Raw genomic sequence first — 20,305 nt, 5'->3', positions numbered from 1 at the left:
TTATGTTATGTATATTTCACAACTTAAAAAAATATATAGACCGAAGTGAACCATAACCCAACTCCCTTCACTTGTGAACTATACCCAAAATGATATACTAGACCCCTACAAATGAATATATAAAAGAAATAAATATTCCCCACAATAACAGGCACTTTGTCAAAAGAGTTCATAGGAATGGGGTCAGAGGGAACAAACAGTCGAATATTTATCCCCATCCCCCACAAATGCACCAAGCACATAGCTTAGTGTTTTATCTTTAGCAGGTATTCAATGAAATACTTTTCATCCTGATAAAAACCAGAAATGATCTTAAGAAAAGTAATTTTAATCTCATAATTCTTTTTTACTCTTATTGTCTTTGCCTATTTCTTGTCTTTGTGTTAGGTTAGACTTTCTAAACCCATCATTCCCTGCCTGAGCCAAGACAAGGCATGAAGTATCCCAGTACCACTGCAAAGATGAATAACCAATAAACATAAATTCAAAAGAGAGTGAAGGGAGAAAAAAAAGAAACATCTTGTATGAACAGAGCAACAGACCAGGGAGGGTGCACCTTTCTATAAATGTTGGCTCTGTCAAAAATCAGCCAACTGCTCATTTTCCAGTTTCATTTTAACGATGGTTGTGCCTCACTGACAGTCATATCCTTAGTTGCTCTCATCGGTGTTTTAAGATTTCACTTTCCAGGCAAAGTGACACATAAAACAAATTCAGAGGATAAGTTTTGGTGAAATACTGCTTGGATGTGAATCTTCCCCCTGTCCCCAACCCAATAATCTAAAACAAGATAGTACCAAACCAAACTGAAGCATTTCAAACTGCACTTTTCCTTATATATATCTGATGCTCCAAGAAATTGCTCAATCAATCACCTGTCAGAAGTCTTTCAGATTTTTAACATATAATACATTATTTCTATTACTAACAAAATATGAAAAGCCCCTAATGATTTCCTGCATCTCCCATTTACTCAAGTTTTGTTTTGTAATCATCAAGAATGGAGGCAGATTGCGAAAGTGGAAAAGGGGGAAAAGGTAGTGGACTGCCTTCTGTTTTCATAGAAAACCTTATAATACTTGTTATTTTTTTAAACCATGCATATGTATAACTTTTGTTTTTAAAAGAATGTAAATTTCCTGATGGCAGGGACCAAGAGAGTCTTGTTCTATTAAAATCCCCAGTGCTCCACCTGAAGTAGCTGTTCAAAAAGTATTTGTTATTCAAGTAACTGAAGTCACCGTTCTTGAAGCTCTAAATGGCCCCTCATAAGGCACAGCATTAAGATCACAATGCTTGTGATGCCTCCAGGGATTGCAGGCAGGGTCTGGCCCCTGCAAAACTCCTCTCCCTGACTCTTCCTCTAGTGCCTCATTCAGGTGCTCACATGCACATTGTTCCTTCCTGCCTCAGGAAATTTGCACATGCTGTTCCTGCTACCTAAAAAAGTTCTTCACCACCATCACCTAGTTCTCTCCCATAAATCGGTTAGACTTCAGGTCAAATGTCACTTCCTCCAGGAGATCCTCCCTGTCTCCTGTCCCCCTCTCTTCACTAGCCTGATGGGGCCATGGTAGGCCTATCCCAGTATCCCCAAGGACATTGTAGGTTATGTTAAGGCAGTTACTCTTCTATCCAGAAGAGAACAGGGAGCCACCACCAAAGTGTTGCCAGCCAGGAAAGATAAGATCCAATATGCTGGTAGGTCTGGGGTTCAGAGAATTATGAACAGCAGCAAGCAGCTTACTTGGGACACAGATGACCCTTGCTCAACAGTGGCCTCATCCTACCTCCCCAGGATACCTCCAGTAATTTCCTATGGTAGTGTTTTCCAGAATGGGGCATGACTATCACTGGGGGCTCTAGGGATAATTTCAGTGGCATATAACTGAATATTTTTCAAAAATTAACATATGTATTTCAATGGGGATTCAAAAATAAAACTTGAATTCTAAACCCGAGGGGGAAAAAAAAAGAATGGAGGCAGAGCCATATTTTATCACTAACAGAGCAAAACAAGAGTGGCCGTATTTTGGCAAGATGTCTTGTCACAGGTTCCTTTCTAAATGCCACATTTTTCTGCTACTCACGCTAATTTTATTTATTTATTTATTTTTGTTTATCTTTGGCTACATTGGGTCTTCGCTGCTGCACACGGGCTTTCTCTAGCTGCAGCGAGCAGGGGCTACTCTTCGTTGCGGTGCACAGGCTTCTCATTGCTATGGCTTCTCTTGTTGCAGAGCCCGGGCTCCAGGCACGTGGGGTTCAGTAGTTGTGGCACATGAGCCAGTAGTTGTGGCTCGCAGGCTCTAGAGCACAGGTTCAGTAGTTGTGGCACACGGGCTTAGCTGCTCCACGGCATGTGGGATCTTCCAGGACCAGGGCTTGAACCTGTGTCCCCTGCATTGGCAGGCGGATTCTTAACCACTGCGCCACCAGGGAAGCCCTATTCATGCTAATTTTTTTTTTTTTTTTTTTTTGTGGTACGCAGGCCTCTCACTGTTGTGGCCTCTCCCGTTGCGGAACACAGGCTTCGGACACGCAGGCTCAGCAGCCATGGCTCACGGGCCCAGCCGCTCTGCGGCATGTGGGATCTTCCTGGACCGGGGCACGAACCCATGTCCCCTGCATCAGCAGGCGGGCTCTCAACCACTGCGCCACCAGGGAAGCCCCATGCTAATTTAAAAATTAACACAGGTTTACTTACAAGTTCAGTGGTCTTTAGTTTTCATTCAAAACTTTTTATTAATACATTCTGTAATAAGGCATAAATGAAAATGCAAAAGAAATCACTGTTCATGTTTAAAGTTAATTAGTGTACACCACAGTGAAACACAAAATTATTTTTGGATGTATTTTGAAATAAAAGGAATTTAAATGTAAATTCAAGCTCATTATTATTCCTATCAGTTGAACCTTGCTGATGTGAAGTAATAAAGTTGCAATCAAATTTAACTCAAAAATGAACTTCACCTATTAATGGAGAATTGTGCGTATGAGTTATAGGTATATTTGACTTCGGACTCTCTTTTCTTGAATTTAGTAAACTAATTTTTTTTTTTTTTTAGTTTACTGGAAGCCCAGTAAACTAATTTTTAAAAAGAAACATTTGCTAGAAAAGAGTTAAGTAAACGAAAATTCAATAGAACTGACTGCTGTTAACTAAATATTTATGACATAAACAATATACCTTGAAGATCTATTAAATACAAGCATCATATGTAATCATAAAGCAGAAAGGGCACTGGGTGAAATAAAAAAATTGAACTAAACACTAACCTTTAAGACAGTGGTCAGCAAACTTTTTCCATAAAGGGTCAGGTGGTCATACATTGTTTGTCACAACTACTTAACTTTGGCACTGTGGCACAAAAGCAATCAGTGCATAAACAAATGAGGACAGCTGTGTTCCAATAAAATTTTATTTAGAGACCCTGATATTTGAATTTCATATAATTTTTACATGTCATAAATTATTCTTCTTTTAATTTTTTTCAACCATTAAAAAAATATAAACACCATTCATAGTTTGAGGGCCATACAACAAAACAGGAGACAGGCCAAATCTGGTCCTTAGACCATAGCTTGCAGCACCCTGCTCTGAGAGTTACAATTTCAAGTAAGGGGCAAAAAATATCCCCTTTGTCAAACAAAATCTTTTTATTTTCTTCTGCCAAAGGAAGATTCTATAGAAATTTATAGATTTCTGATTTCTATGGAAAACAGTTTTAGTTAGCGGATCCAGAAAAAGCTTCCTGAATGCTTGCCAGGCACAAGAGACATTGCTAAGCACTGAAAGGCACGTGAATGGTGTCTGCGCAAAGTAAGGAGAGGAGGGAAGGCATTGAGAGATGGAAGCATGCCATAGACTGGGATGGTCCTTACCATTATGGAGGAGGTAACACCTGTACTGGATTTTGAAGAATAAGTAGGATTTGTATAGAACAAGATTGCAGTAAAAGAAAGAGAGATAAGGACAAAACTTTAGGAAGCAGTCATACAAGGCAGTGAATTAAAAAAAAAAAAAACCAGTAGAACCAGAAAAAGGAAAAAAACTACCACTGAAGCCAAGAGAAAAGAACATCTGATAGAGAAAAGGGCTTAAAACTCTCAGTGGTTACTGGGAAAAATTAAAGTAGGTTAAGGCCCTGGACAAAAGGGGGCTACTGGTGCCTTTTTATAGTGCGGTTTCAGTGGAATGACAGAGCTGACAGATAGGTTTCATGGAATTAAATGGAATAGTTTGAAAAGGATGTTGCTCGGAAGAATGGCTTTAAAGAGAAATGGACTCTATTTTCTTAAATAAAACAAAACAAAAAACATTCTAGTAAAAGATGCAGCTACCTTATTAGTAGCTTGCTCAATATGAAACATCCTAATCAGGAAGTTGTTCCTTACATTAAATTCTTATACCCCTTGAAATCAAATGGGCCAAATTTTGCAGTAAGATCAGGAATTAACAGAAATTACACCTATCCTAAATGCTGGAACAAAACATAGGCAAGACTTCAACAAACTTTTCTGGAAGATGGTTATTAAAAAAAAACAAAACCCACAACCATAACAAATGGTTAGTGTCCTATTCCCCTCCCAAGAGCATGTCTGTCTTTCCATCTTCTTTTCTTTTTTTTTTTTTTTTAAATAATTTTTTACATTGATGTAGTTTCAGTCTTTCAGAAAAGTTACAAAAATAGTAAAGAGAATTCCTGGATACCTTTTACCTTTCTTTTTTTTTTTTATAACCTACTTTAAGAAAAGCATTCTTTCATTGATTTCCTGGTTTTTGTTCTTTGTAATGTGGATACTGCCAACAAACTCTGGACATTCACTTTAAAAAGTGCTGGGGCCTAAGTAGTTTAGTTAATGTTGCCCATGATTCAGTCACAAGTTGTAGGAAAGAAAAGTGTAATATACGCTCATTCAACAAAACTGTTTGGAATTCATTTGGCTTCTTTAATCTGTAGGTTGATGTCTTTTATCAGCTCTGGCCCATTCTCTCTCTCCTCTCCTTCTGGGACTCCAATTAAATGTATATTAGATCTTCTCACTCTATCCTATATGTCTCTTTTTCTCTCATCTGTAAATTTTACCTTTCCCCTCTGCCCATGCAACGTTGGATAATTTCTTCTGACAATTTCCACTTCACTACTTCCCTCTGCAGCTCTATCTAATTTGCTAACTTGCTGCTAAACCCATCCACTGAGCTCTTAAGTTCAGTTACTGCATTTTTACAGTTCTAGCATTTCTACCTGGTTCTTTTCAAAACTGCTACATCACTTGTTCTTTGCAAAAGTTCCCAATTACCTGATTAAAAAGTTGTTTTTAGCCTAAGTCTGATAATTCTAGTTTTTCATGTCTTTATGAGTTCTGGATGTCTGTCTGCTTATGGTGAGTAGTTTCCTCATATGCCTAGTTATCTTTGTGTATTGGCTGTTTTGGGGGCAAAAGTTCCTTGGAAGAATATTTTTAGGCAGAGGGTGATAGAACTTTCTTCCAGAAAGGATTTTTCTTTACTATTGCCAAGTACCTGAGAACACTACCAGTCCAGAGGCTCTTTCATCCAAGTTCAAGACTCCAAGGTCTGTTTTCTCCTTTTAGAACCCTAATAGTTAATTTTTGCACTGCCTGAGGATCCTCTTTGTCAGATTTTTCCCTCATATTTTCTATCTCTCCACTTTGCCAGAGATTTCCTTAGCTTTATCTTCCAATCCTTAATTAATACATACATATGTTGAGTATATATGTTATTTCTATGAACTCTCTTCTCACAGAAGCCTTTTCCACAACATCTTGCTTTTACTTTCCAAGTGAAATTCTCCAGAAAGTTGTACATTTGCTCCTCTAACAAGCTGCCTATTTTACATGATTGTCAAGAATGATGTGATTGCTTCCAATGCTGTGGATAAAAGCTCTTACAAAATATTAGTATGCCCAAGTGAAGTTAATAAATGTCTACAGTGTATAAGCATAAATAGCTTAAAGAGAAAGTGACACCTGCTTAGTGATTTTACTTAAATTAAAATTTTGGAAATTCCCTGGCAGTCCCGAGGTTGGGACTCGGCACTTTCACTGCCGGGGTCCAGGTTCGATCCCCTGATTGGGGAACTAAGATCCCGCAAGCCGTGCAGTGTGGCCAAAAAAAAAAAAAAAAATTTCAAGTCATAGAAATATCAGGTAGTAAAAATGACACCATAGCGACGGTGGTAATGAGACAGAGCAATTTTTTTCTACATTCAATTTGCTGTTATTCATACTGATATAATAGTGCAATGGAACATTTAGTGATAGATTTTCAAGGAAAGGCTTTCTGCGAAAGGTGAGTTTTGAAAAAAAAAAAATTCTAAAGAGCCATGTGACTAAGAAGTAATTTTCAAGAACAGTATGTAACGTGGCTTAATACTGAATTGGATAATAAAAAACACAATATTTTCTTCCTTAGAAATAATATACTTTCTAAATGCTAGAAAAACACAATATTTTCTTCCTTAGAAATAATATACTTTCTAAATGCTAGTCTTCCTCTGTAGTCATTAATATCTTTTGTAAAAAAATTACTACTGAGTTCTCAATCTAATCTCTCTTCCCTTGAAAAAATAAAAATGAATTCATCTTTTCAATATTCTTCTAATACTCTGAAACAAGTAATCATTGAAAACAAGCCTCTTCACTAAGAGTATTTAAGAACTTGATTGTGCCTTTGTTACCTTAGGACAAATAGACCAGAGTTGGCCAGGGAAGGACATGTGAGGTACATTCTGCTTTTTGACCCTGGTAGTAGTTACAGTGTTCACTTTATGATTATTTGCTTAAAAGTACATATACGTTTTATGAACTTTTACCAAAGAGAATAAATAGTATGTATTTTTAAACAGCTTCCTTTACAGAAACTTCTCTAAGTAAAGAAAACTAAATAAAGCTCTCATTTAAATGCATTCATTCTAACTGTCCTTTTAAAGAACTTTAAGAGGCAGCAATAGAGCAAAGCAAAAACGTATGAAATACTTGAGAGTTACTCTCATTTACATCTTTCAAGAAAAGTCTCAATGTACCTAGCTAGATTTAAAACATATTTTCAGATAAAGTACTATTAAATATTAATATAGTTAAATACTGCCAATTCCCTCTTTCTCTAAATTTAAATATTCGTATATATAAAAAGAAAAAAAACCAAATTCATCTCTTTTTTTACTTGGTTTATATGTTCCAGGATTTTAATTTTAGCATCTTTATTGGAGTATAATTGCTTTACAATGTTGTGTTAATTTCTACTGTATAACAAAGTGAATCAGCTATACATACACATATATCCCCATATTCCCTCCCTCTTGCGTCTCCCTCCCACCCTCCTTATCCCACCCCTCTAGGTGGTCACAAAGCACCGAGCTGATCTCCTGGTGCTATGCAACTGCTTTCCACTAGCTATCTATTTTACATTTGGTAGTGTATATATGTCCATGACACTCTCTCACTTCATCCAGCTTACCCTTCCCCCTCCCCGTGTCCTCAGCTCCATTCTCTATGTCTGCATCTTTATTCCTGTCCTGCCCCTAGGTTCTTCAGAACCATTTTTTTTTAGATTCCACATGTATGTGTTAGCATACAGTATTTGTTTTTCTCTTTCTGACTTACTTCACTCTGTATGACAGACTCTAGGTCCATCCACCTCACTACAAATAACTCAATTTCGTTTCTTTTTTATGGCTGAGTAATATTCCATTGTATATATGTGCCACATCTTCTTTATCCATTCATCTGTTGATGGACACTTAGGTTGCTTCCATGTCCGGACTATTGTAAATAGAGCTGCAGTGAACATTGTGGTACATGACTCTTTTTGAATTATGGTTTTCTCAGGGTATATGCCCAGTAGTGGGATAGCTGGGTCATATGGTAGTTCTATTTGTAGTTAAGGAAACTCCATACTCTTCTCCATAGTGGCTGTATAAATTTACATTCCCACCAACAGTGCAAGAGGGTTCCCTTTTCTCCACACCCTCTCCAGCATTTATTGTTCGTAGATTTTTTGATGATGGCCATTTTGACTGGTGTGAGGTGATACCTCATTGTAGTTTTTTTTTTTTTTGCAGTACGCAGGCCTCTCACTGCTGTGGCTTCTCCCGTTGCGGAGCACAGGCTCTGGACGCGCAGGCTCAACAGCCATGGCTCACGGGCCTAGCCACTCCGCGGCATGTGGGATCTTCCCGGACCGGGGCACGAACCCGTGTCCCCTGCATCGGCAGGTGGACTCTCAACCACTGCGCCACCAGGGAAGCCCCTCCATTGTAGTTTTGATTTGCATTTCTCTAATGATTAGTGATGTTGAGCATTCTTTCATGTGTTTGTTGGCAATCTGTATATCTTCTTTGGATAAATGTCTATTTAGGTCTTCTGCCCATCTTTGGATTGGATTGTTTGTTTTTTTGATATTGAGCTGCAAGAGCTGCTTATAAATTTTGGGAGATTAATCCTTTGTCAGTTGCTTCATTTGCAAATATTTTCTCCCATTCTGAGGGCTGTCTTTTTGTCTTGTTTATGGTTTCCTTTGCTGTGCAAAAAGCTTTTAAGTTTCATTATGTTCCATTTGTTTATTTTTGTTTTTATTTCCATTTCTCTAGGAGTTGGGTCCAAAAGGATCTTGCTGTGATTTATGTCAAAGAGTGTTCTTCCTATGTTTTCCTCTAAGAGTTTTATACTTTCTGGCCTTATATTTAGGTCTTTAATTCATTTTGAGTTTATTTTTGTGTATGGTGTTAGGAAGTGTTCTAATTTCATTCTTTTACATGAAGCTGTCTAGTCTTCCCAGCATCACTTTGTTCCAGGATTTTTAAGTATCTAAAGAAATGGCACATTCATAGTGTCCTTTGATTTTGGACCTATAGTACTGTCTATTCCTTCCCAAATATATTATTGTGCCTTTATTTATACCAAATCATCTCTGGTGAGTACAACCTAGGGCTCTAATGTCTCCTCTTCACTTCGCAGTTAGAAGCTATGCTTTTAAACAGTTACTACTGTACCCCTATTCAATCTGCTGAGAGCACAGTCTTGGAATACTGATTTGATTGCATAAGACCATTTCATAAGTCCCCCAAACAGACTGCCATTAAGATCACTTCTCTCTCCAGAAACTGGCAGTTAATGACCATTCTACTTTTAGCTAGCGAGGGAGCAGTTATTTCCTGCATTACGTCTTTAGATCAGCATGATCTCTCCATTTACAAGTTTATCACTGCATTATAGACAAACTACATCTTTGCTCCTATCTCTTAGATGAGAAATGGAAACCCTCTGACAGGACACTATCCTATTAATTTGGCCTAGGTCTTCTTCTCCTGTATATCCTCCTTTCAGAGCTATCTGTCAGTCTTCCATAAAAAAAATGCTATTACTAAATATATTCCTTTTCTGGTTTGAAAAACACGTGGAATGATTCTTTAGTTGTCAGTTCTTCTTTCAAAGTTTTTCTTAGGGTAAGAAAATTCTTATTTTAACTAGGAATAACCAGATACTAGTCTATAATAGCTGCAACAACTCTCAAAAGAGCTATACAAAAGAAAAATGTGGCTTCTACCTCCAAGAGTCGGAGTTTTTTTTTTCTTATTAAGGCATCCGAAACACATAATACTACACCAAGCCAAAATGACCAATTCTTTTCATGGAGTAGAATAGCAATTGGCTGTTACTCATTAAATTCTTACAGCAATGAGCAATGACTTGCATTCTCGTTTTGTTTCTCTTTGAATAGCAGATGAAGTTGATTTTTTTCCAAGGCTGCTTCCCATCACCAGTACTCCTGATCCTTGACCTATGTAGCTGTTAATATGCTGTACACATATGCTTGGGATTCTTAACAACCAATGCAGTTATTAACCTTTCTGTTTATTCCAAGTCAGTTCCTATCTTGTTAATGAAAGTGATTTTTTTCCCTTTCTAAACATAATAATTATATCTGGTACAAAAACTATGTATAATCCAACAGTTTTTTAAATCCTTTTTTTTTGCAAGGGATTCAGGGGCCATGGGTTCTAATGTTCTAGTTGAGAAAGTCTTGTCTTGTAATTCCAAAAAGTGGGCTGCTACAGCTACTTCATAAACACAGTTATTACCGCTTGTGTGTTTGGGGGGCTAGTTGTTGGATGCCACATTTTATCTTTATTCTCAAAGAAAAGTCAATTCCTTTGATTAAATGTAAGTGAAAGATTATATTTTCTGGAACTAATGATTAAAAAGTAATATACTGGGGGGACTTCCCTGGTGGCGCAGTGATTAAGAATCTGCTTGCTGCCAATGCAGGGGACGTGGGTTTGAGCCCTGGTCCGGGAAGATCCCACATGCTGCAGAGCAACTAAGCCTGTGCGCCACAACTATTGAGGCTGTGCTCTAGAGCCCACGTGTCACAACTACGGAAGCCCGCACACCTAGAGCCTATGCTCCACAAGAGAAGCCACTGCAATGAGAAGCCCGTGCACCACAATGAAACCCAATGCAGCCAAAAATAAATAAATAAGTTTATTTTTTTAAAAAAAGTAATACATTGGAAATTCTATCAAAAGATACTTTGTTACAACTACCTGTGTTCAAAGGTACTTCCCCCTCCATCTCATAATTTGCCCCCATCATTTTCTACTGTAATTACCTATTAACCAGCTGTATCTCTCAAAGACAGGAAGCTCCTGGAAGGTAAGGACTGTATCATAATGACTTTTATCTACAGGGTACATAGTCTGACAGATGGTATACAGTCAATAAGTATTTCTGCTGGTGTTAGTATTATATTCAACTCGAAAGTCTAATTCTTAATAAGCCAGTTTTAGACTAACTGGCACACCCTTTGCCCCAACATTTATGTCTAGTCAGATATTTTCACAATTCAGATAGGCCCAGTTTCAAATATCTACTGATCTCTAACTAAACACTGAGCATCTTTATGGAAGAGAGTAGAAACATTGCTAACTTGTGAGCTTTGAATCTTTTTGTTCTGATTCAGACTCTGCTACTATCTAGCATTAACCTTTGGCAAAACACTTTAACCATATTGGATCTCACACCCTTAGAGAGTAAAATGAGGAACTGGATTAAATAGTTTCCAAGTACCTAGCTGGGCCCAGCACTAAAACTCCAATTAGGCATTAACAGGAAGGGTACAACTACTATAGCAAGCTTTTATCAACACTAGAGGGAGCTACAGCCGTGTCATCACTGGGGTGGGTTAGGAAGATTTCCAAGCCAAGCATCTTTAAATGGAAAACTGACTTTCCAGAATGAGAGAAATTAAATATTCAATGAGAGATCCATACTGTTCATACTGCAACTTCTCAGGCTCCCTGCTGTTACCTCTTCTTACAGATGTCAAAGCACCTCACACTCCACTTGCATCAACATACCTTTCAGGCTTTAATTCTAATTTCAAAGGAACCAAGTTGGCTTGAGTCATTCCAACAGATTTCTTTCCCCATTCGTCTAGTTTTTTTCTTAATCAAATTAACAATAACAAAAAAGTAAAGTAATTAATGCTATTATTTTAAAAGCCCCAGGAAATGAGCTTGAGGAGGAGAAAGATTTATACAATGAACCTGTGGCCTGGGAAAATAAGTAAACTGCAACTGAATTCATTAGCAGCTTGCCACTCAAACCGAATCTACAATAGCTACTTTGAAGACAAGAAAATTACTCAGAGAGAAAAGGTATCAAGTAAAAGAAGGAATCAACAAAGCCCTGCAAAGCCCCTTCCCCACAAGGCAGGAATGCCTGCCTAAGTGAATGCTGTCATTGCTCTGTTGGGCTCTGCAGTGAGAAGCTTGCAGCTGCTGAAGAGTGATGTCATTAATTATACACAATGAGGTCATATTAGGCATTTGGCAAGAAAACTGTCAAGTGGTAAGATAAGGAAATGGAAGAAGGAAGGAAAAAAGAAAAAACATTTTTAAAGCTAGAGCTTATTCTGAAGTTATTATATACATACTGTCCCTCCCAGCTCCAAAAAATACCCATGGCCTTGAAAATGTATGACCTACATCATTATAGAACAAGTAAAATGAAGAATCAAAAACCTCTCCTTTGGTATCAACTTATGTTTCTCTTTGCACAGAGGCACAATGGTATGTTAACCTGATAGAGAGGGCATAAACTGTGGATGTTACAGAATGTGGTCTGTGGGAGAAAGATAAATGCAATCCTAAAGAACCCTTTTAATTTAAATTTCATAGGTTAATTTAACGTTCAGAAGCAAATCCTCCACAGTCAGAAATGGACAACCGAGTTTTTAGTACATGGGCTGTTCCTGAGTAAAAACAGATTATACAGGAACTTTGGAGAGCGACTTTGTGCGTGAAGAGAAAAATCTACTAGAACAAGACAAACTATTCTTTTTCACTTAAAAAAATGCACACTCAGTCCTCCAGAGGTAAAATACAGAGCAAGACTCACAAGGTTAAATGCAACTTATTCCTATGAATCCAAATAGTCACTATACTTGTTTCTTAAATCATCAGTTTCAACTACTCTAAGAGATACCAACAGCTTTTTAACAAGTCAAAAAAGATTTCTCTTTTAGGACAATGAAAAAAATTTTTAATAGTCCTTTCAATCAATAATCCTCATGGGAAATATGAGAAAAATATACTTTACTGTTAAAAGAACCACTTATTCTCCTCCCTTATTTTAGGACACATGCCAAAGGTTTCCAATTCACTCTGCTTTCATACTGACCTTCAAAATGTTTCGGCCATCAAATGATTCTCTTTCCTTGAAGATATATTTGCCATCCGTTGTGTAGAGGTTGTACCTTCCTTCAGCTGTAAATATTCCAAAGACAATGTTAGAAGAGAAGCTTGGGTTATGTATCTGTTTTCTCTTGGACTTCTACAGGGACAACTAGCAAGATCTGCATGTACTACCTGGAAAGTGACATAATATTGAGGGAAATACATCAGGATATGAGTCAAGGGACCAAGCATCTAGTCTCAGCTCTGTCATCAACTGATATATATTTATTCATTAAACACTGTCCAAGTACTCACTGTACATAAACTACATAACTAACCATATTCTTAGGCAGTTTATGTCTCCTCTATGGACCTCAGTTCCTCATTTACAAAGTTAGAGGTTAAGACTAGGTGATTTCCAAAGGTTCCTTGTAGTCTAAAACCCCAAGATTTTGTATAAGCTGCATGCATTTTTAAATACATAAAAACATACAGAAGTTCACACATTAACTAGTCAAAAATGCTGGCAACTATGCTTTGGGTTGATTTAAGGACTCCCCCTGAATGAGAAAAACCTCTTCAGTTGCAATCAAAGGTATCCTGACATTCTACACAGAAATCTGCAAATCTATGACCTCAGCCTCATCAAAGCTGTGTTCTAACTCCTTGCATTAATTTAGCTTGCTTATCCCAAAAGATGTCCTTCAAACACAGCAGAAAAAAGGATATCAAAGGATAGGGATAACTCGCAAGAAAAAGCAAAACAATGTATTCTATAGCCTTTTCAAGAAAAAAACACAAGACAGAGAAGAATCCAGGGTATATAAAAATCAAAGCATTGTCAAGAATTATTTAACTATCCGAATATTTTCTGAAATATCAACCCTTTCCTGCCCATCATCAGACACTCAAAAATATTTGTATTTCTACTTTTGAGTATATTCTTTTATTGTATATAAGTATGGAGATTACCACGTCAGAAGTGATAAAATACATCCAAAGTGCTAACTCCATGAACATAATATATTTTAGTTAGCCTGCTGGAATTACACCTGGGTAACTACAGGACTATTTTTCTAATGAGAACTATTCTCTTAATCCAACATCACAATCCCATGCATATTTCACAACTTAAAAATAGGTTCCTTGTTAAAAGGAGACATGAAACTTTAAAGTAAATTCATACTAAGTAAGTGTCAATAAAAAAGCAATAATGAAATCTGAATATTAAAATGTTTAATGACAAGTGCAAAATCTGTAAGTAGCACTAGCCATAAGGGGAATGTAAATCAAAGTCACAATGAGATACCACTTCACACCCCAAATGATGGCAATAATAAAAAAGACAGATAATAACAAGTGCAGATAAAGATGTAGAGAAATTGAGACCCTCATATACTGTCGTCCCCCCTTATTCATGGTTTTGCTTTCCATGGTTTCAGTTACCCATGGTCAACCGAGGTCCAAAAATATTAATGGAAAATTCCAGAAATAAACAATTCCTAAGTTTTGAATTGTGCACCATTCTGAGTAGAGTGATCTGTCCCACCCAGAAAGTGTCAACCCTTTGTCCAGCATATCCCACCCTCTCTGTTATCAAGATTTACTGTCAAGGTATTATTGCAGTGCTTGTATTCAAGTCACCCTTATTTTACTTAATAATGGCCCCAAACAGCAAGAATAGTGATGCCAGCAATTCGGATATGCCAAAGAAAAGCCATAAAGCGCTTCCTTTAAGTGAAATGGTGAAAGTTCTTGACTTAATAAGGAAAGAAAAAAGATCATATGCTGAGGTTTGCTAATATCTACATTAAGAACAAATCTTCTATCCGTGAAATTAGGAAGAAGGAAAAAGATTTGTACTAGTTTTGCTGTCACACTTCAAAAACTGCAAAAGTTACGGTCACAGTGCATGGTAAGTGCTTAGTGAAAATGGAAAAGGCACTAAATTTGTACAGTAAAAAATTCTGAGAGAGACAACACTCACATACTTTTTATTACAGTATATCGTTTAATTCTTCTATTTTATTATTAGTTGTTAATCTCTTACTGCACCTAATTTATAAATTAAACTTTATCATAGGTATGTATGCATAGGAAAAATACAGAATGTGGTATGTAGTTTCAGGCATACACTGGGGATCTTGTGTATATCTTGTGGATATCTCCCGCGGATAAGCGGGAACTACTGTACTGCTTGTGGGAATGTAAAATGGTGCAGCCACTTTGGAAAACAGTCTGGCAGTTCCTCAAAAAGTTAAACATACTGATATCATGATGCAGCAATTTCACACTTAAGTATACACCTAATAGAAATGAAAACATATGCCCACACAAAAACACATACATAAATGCTCACAGCAGCATTATTCATAATAGCCAAAAAGTGGAAACAACAGAAATGTCCATCAACCAATGAATGGATAAATAAAATGTGTATGTCCATACAATGGATTATTATTTGGTAAGAAAAAGGAATGACATTTGATACATGCTATAACATGGATGAAACTTATAATGTTATGCTAAGTGAAAGAAGTCAGTCACAGAAGATCACACATTGCATGATTCTATTTATATGACATATGCAAAAAAGGCAAATTCATTGGACAGAAATTAGACTGGTGGTGCCTAGGACTGAAGAGTAAGGGGAAAATGGGGAGTCACTGCCAGTAACTATGGAGTTTCTTTTTGGGGTGATGAAAATGTTCTAAAATTTACTGTGGTAATGGTTACATTACTCACTATACTTTAAATAGGTGAATTATATGGTATATGAATTATATCTCACTAAAGCTGTTATATTTAAAATATATGTCAATAGGAAATAATAACTAGACTGTGAACACAGAACATTTTCTTACATGAAGCTCTGGTGCCAACTGAATATACATCTGGATCCACACAATTTAAAAGATACAGATTCCTATATAATTCAACTCTTTTATGTTAAGAGGTTAGTTAATAATGGGGTATGGTATAGTTGTAAGAGCTCTGAACTAAGATTTAAGAACTAGAACAGATGCGGAATGTATTATTCATAGTATTACATGTCTAATAAAACACTGCACTATCCAAAACAGTAGCCACTAGCCACATGTGATTATTTACATTTCTTTTTTTTTGGGCCATGCCATGCAGCATACAGTATCTTAGTTCCCTGACCAGGGATCGAACCTGTGCCCCCTGCATTGTGAACTTGAAGTCTTAACCACTGGACCTCCAGGGAACTCCCTATTTAAATTTAAATTAATTAAAAGTTCACTTTCTCAGTCTCACTAGCCAGCCATCTTCAAGTACTCAATAACCACATGTGGATAGTGGCTACCATACTGGATTTCACAGATATGGAATATTTCTATCATCACAGAAAGTCTTATTGGATGGTGCTAGATACAATGTAACTTCTGAACCAGTGAATTAGAGCAGTGGTCTCCAACCTCTTTGGCACCAGGGACTGGTTTCATGGAAGACAATTTTTCCACAGACCAGGGCGGGGGGAAGGGTTCAGGCAGTAATGAGACCAATGGGGAGCGGCAGATGAAGCTTCCCTTGCTTGCCCCGCTACTCACCTCCTGCTGTGCGCCCTGGGGGTTGGGGACCCCTGAATTAGAGTGTACCTTATTTTTTTTTAATTAATTAATTAATTAATTTACTTGGCTGCGCCGGGTCTTAGTTGCAGCACACAGGATCTTAGTTGCGGCATGCATGAAGGATCTAGTTCCCTGCCCAGGGATCGAACCCGGGTCCCTTGCATTGGGAGCACAGAGTCTTAACTGCTGGACCACCAGGGAAGTCCCTAGAGCATACTTTAGAGTTCTGAAACTCTGTCTTTACGTGATGATGTTAAAATGTACACCACCTCAGGGGATCTAACAGTGTTTTCCAAGATTAAAACTGACTGTCCAGGGCTCCCCTGGTGGCGCTGTGGTTAAGAATCCACCTGCTAACACAGGGGACACGGGTTCGAGTCCTAGTCCAGGAAGACCCCACATGCCGTGGAGCAACTAAGCCCGTGTGCCACAACCACTGAGCCTGTGTGCCACGACTACTGAAGCCTGTGTGCCTAGAGCCTGTGTTCCACAACAAGAGAAGCCACCGCAACAAGGAGACCGCGCACTGCAACGAAGAGTTGACCCTGCTCAGCACAACTAGAGAAAGCCTGCGCGCAGCAAAGAAGACCCAATGCAGCCAAAAATAAATAAATTAAAATAAATAAATTTTAAAAACTGTCCAGAACAAAATAAACACCAAACTGCTTTAAATGTTCCCATTAGATAACTTACATTATAATTTATATCAAATATTCCAGAAAAACAATTTTTTTCTGGAATTCCAAATGTTCTTCTGCAATACCACTATCCAAATGAAAGAAATATATTCCATCAGAACAAGAATAAGTATAGAGCTTCGGATTCTATTAACTACCCAGAGTCCATAAGCTTTGACTGAGTCATTTGAACGTTTTTTGATCTCAGTGCTCTGAAAAGTAAAACACTGATTTATTTAGAAAAGTCTTAAAGAAAATACAATGTAGCATCATAAAACAGTTAACACTAGAACTAAGAATTGGATTAGCTACATATCTCTTAGTCCAACAATGGCGCTAACCAAACCAAACAACTTACAGTTGAGTTCTCTGGTATATATCTGAAGAAATTAAAAGATGTACTTTGGGGCTTCCCTGGTGGCACAGTGGTTGAGAGCCCGCCTGCCGATGCAGGGGACACGGATTCATGCCCTGGTCCAGGAAGATCCCACATGCCGCAGAGTGGCTAGGCCCGTGAGCCATGGCCACTGAGCCTGTGCATCTGGAGCCTGTGCTCCGCAACAGGAGAGGCCACGACAGTGAGAGGCCCCCATACCACACAAAATAAAATAAAATAAAATAAAATAAAATAAAAGATGTACTTTGGTAAAAAGGGACACAAAAACTGTCCTAAACTATAAATCTATAAATAGTTCATGGGTTCTGATGGAGTCCTGATGTAGTCCTCTTCCAACGCAGACTTTCTAAAACCAAGGTTAGGGTCCTAACAAATATGATAAAACCTGAATATGGAGTTTTGGTGCTGGTATATTTTAAACAACAGGGCTTTGAAGAAGAAGCTGCACATAACTTGAATTTGTAGCTCTTGATCAGATAGATGCTGAATGTGTGCTAGACAGCTTTGACTTGGTGGGTGAGAATGGGAAGAAAAATAATCCTTATTAAAATGTATATTATTATCCCAAATAAAGGGTTAAAACAGGCATTTTTATATGAAGGTTTATATTCATGAGGAAAAAAAACATTAACACAAGGTTTTCAACCTTGGTGCTACTGACATTTGGGGCTGAATAATTCTTTGTTATGAGGGGTTGTCCTGTGCATTGTAGAGGGTTAAGCAGCACCCCTGACCTCTACCCATTAGATGCCAGTAGCAACTCACTCCCAGCCCCCTAACTGTGACAACCAAAAATGTCTCCAGACAATCCAAATGTCCTCTGGGGGTAAAACTGACTCTAGTTGAGAATCACTGCTCTAACATTTACCTTTACTACTTAATCTTCTTTCTTGTTTTATAAGAAAAAAAAAAAAAAAGCTGCCATGTATTTCATGGGACATACCTACATTAAAACAATTATTCATTTTTCACCTGAAATTTACTTGGGCATCCTGTATTTTTATTTGCTATATCTGGCAACCCTATGTGCGACAGAAATAAAAGATTTGGAATGCTACAGTCCCATGCTAGATATGCCCCTGCCCGCTTCCACTGCGCTCATCAAAACAAGCTAATGGATCTAAAACAGAAGATGTAGCAGAGATTCTTTGATAGTCTATTCTCTTCAAACACCAGGGACATCATTAGGCCTTGTTGATCACAAACTGTGCTGTGGTTCTATGAAGCACTTACCATTGGGGTCTTTCCTGAATAGAGTATTCATGACTGTAGCATGGAGTTTCACACTATTCCACTCTTTCACTATTAGTCCAGATGCCTGAAAACGTTCCAGTACTCGATCAACCAATTCCTGCAGCCTGGAGAAATTGAAGAATGAAGTACAGAAATCTTAGTAAACTCCTGAACCCTGATTACTGATTCACATTTATGAAGCATCTACTCTGAGCCAATCACCATACAGGGCCCTCAAAAGAAGAGGAAGTAAATAAGGCTGCAGTCCCCACCATCATGAAGCACACAGCTTTGTGTGGACAAGACACCTGGAAACAACTGCACAACATCATGGTGAGTGTAAGGGAGTGACCAACTATACTTGGAGGGGCCAGGTTTTCACAGGAGGTTTAAGCATGGACTTGAAGGAAGATGGAAGTTTATGATGTTGGAAATCTTGCACAAGAAGCCGGGCTCAGCAGAGAGCTGTCTAAAAGAAAGTGCTTTATTGGTTCATCCAGTCACAGAACCAAAAGCTACTGTGGTTGATGTGTTTCTGCCAGGATCAAATGAGGTCTGGCATGACTCTCAGACATTTGCTCATTGGGAAGGAGCATGTACTGTGAAAATCCCAGCAGCCTTGGCCACTACATCAGTGTTCAATGAGGTAGAAATGTAGTACCAATGAAGACAACTATAGGAAAATCCACAGGCCACATAACTGATGCCTCCAAATGGACTCCAGCTGGCTCTAAGCACTAAGGGTTCTGCAGTGGGTGAGTTCTATCTTGATGATGGCTGTTCATTCCAATACCTCCACCAGAAACAATTCTTGCACAGGAAGTTTTCACTTTGTTCAAGTGTTTTGATCAACAGCTTAAAGAACTCTCTTTAACATTTCTTGTAAGGCTGCTCTAGTGGCAATGAACTCCTTCAGTTTTTGTTTGGCTGAAAAACTCTTTATCTCCCCTTCAATTCTGAAGAACTTTGCCAGTTGTGCCACTGAGAGGGGGTCATTATCCCATCGAGGATGTGGTGGAGCAGATCTTGGCCCTAGGCCTCAGAAAGCAGCCATCTTCTGTGACCACTCACTCACCTGATGGTGAAGTTCAGACTGTGGCTTTCACATAGTGTGACCAAATGTCCAACCTGAGCCTGAAGTTCTCACTGAATATGGATGCTGATGTGGAGGTCTGCATCAAATGACAGAGCAGTGCACCTGATGAGCGCAGGCAGCAGCCTGTTCCTTTCAACCTTTCCCTTGGCTTTGAGATTTGTGCTGCATGCTAATTGGTTCCCCCAGCTCAACATCTTTCATTCGTTGCCAGTGTACTAATGAACAATAGATTTCACATTTTTTAAGATTTTACATTTTAGATGTACATAGTAATACTCTTTGTGCCACATACCACTTCTTTTCCCAGATGCAAGTGGCCCTGAGATATCTGTAGAGTTTGTGAATCTTCCACTGCTTCTTGGGCCATGGCTTGTGGTAAAACACTGTAGCCCAGTGAGCAGCTTCTCCTTGAGCAGGGTTGGATGGGTCTGTTTTATGTGAGATGTGCACCAAGCCCACCTTGCGTGGCCCATCTTTGGGAGTTTTCCTGAGGCCACAGGGCAGTCTCTCTGGTTGCAGCAGCTGAGTTGCTCAATATCTGTCTCCACACTGATAGAGCAGCCTCTGGTACCCCTACTCTCCAGTTATCTTTCACCCATTTAGAC

General features: G+C 38.3%; 1 protein-coding gene across 9 annotated transcripts in view; it reads right to left on the bottom strand.

The window, feature by feature from the left end:
* Positions 1 to 20,305, bottom strand: part of ASCC1 (activating signal cointegrator 1 complex subunit 1) — a 122,609-nt gene that overhangs the window by 14,727 nt on the left and 87,577 nt on the right. For all 9 annotated transcript variants that reach the window (XM_067025424.1, XM_067025422.1, XM_067025423.1 and 6 more), the window contains 2 exons: positions 18,605 to 18,729; positions 12,709 to 12,794 (listed from right to left, as the gene is read on the bottom strand). In XM_067025424.1, coding sequence (XP_066881525.1) covers positions 12,709 to 12,794; positions 18,605 to 18,729 — 211 coding nt within the window. The remainder of the gene's footprint in view (positions 1 to 12,708; positions 12,795 to 18,604; positions 18,730 to 20,305) is intronic.

This window comes from Kogia breviceps, chromosome 2 (genome assembly GCF_026419965.1).
Source record: "Kogia breviceps isolate mKogBre1 chromosome 2, mKogBre1 haplotype 1, whole genome shotgun sequence".
NCBI lineage: Eukaryota > Metazoa > Chordata > Mammalia > Artiodactyla > Physeteridae > Kogia > Kogia breviceps.
Note: the sequence above shows the minus strand (reverse complement) of the source record. Positions and strands in the feature narration are given on the sequence as shown.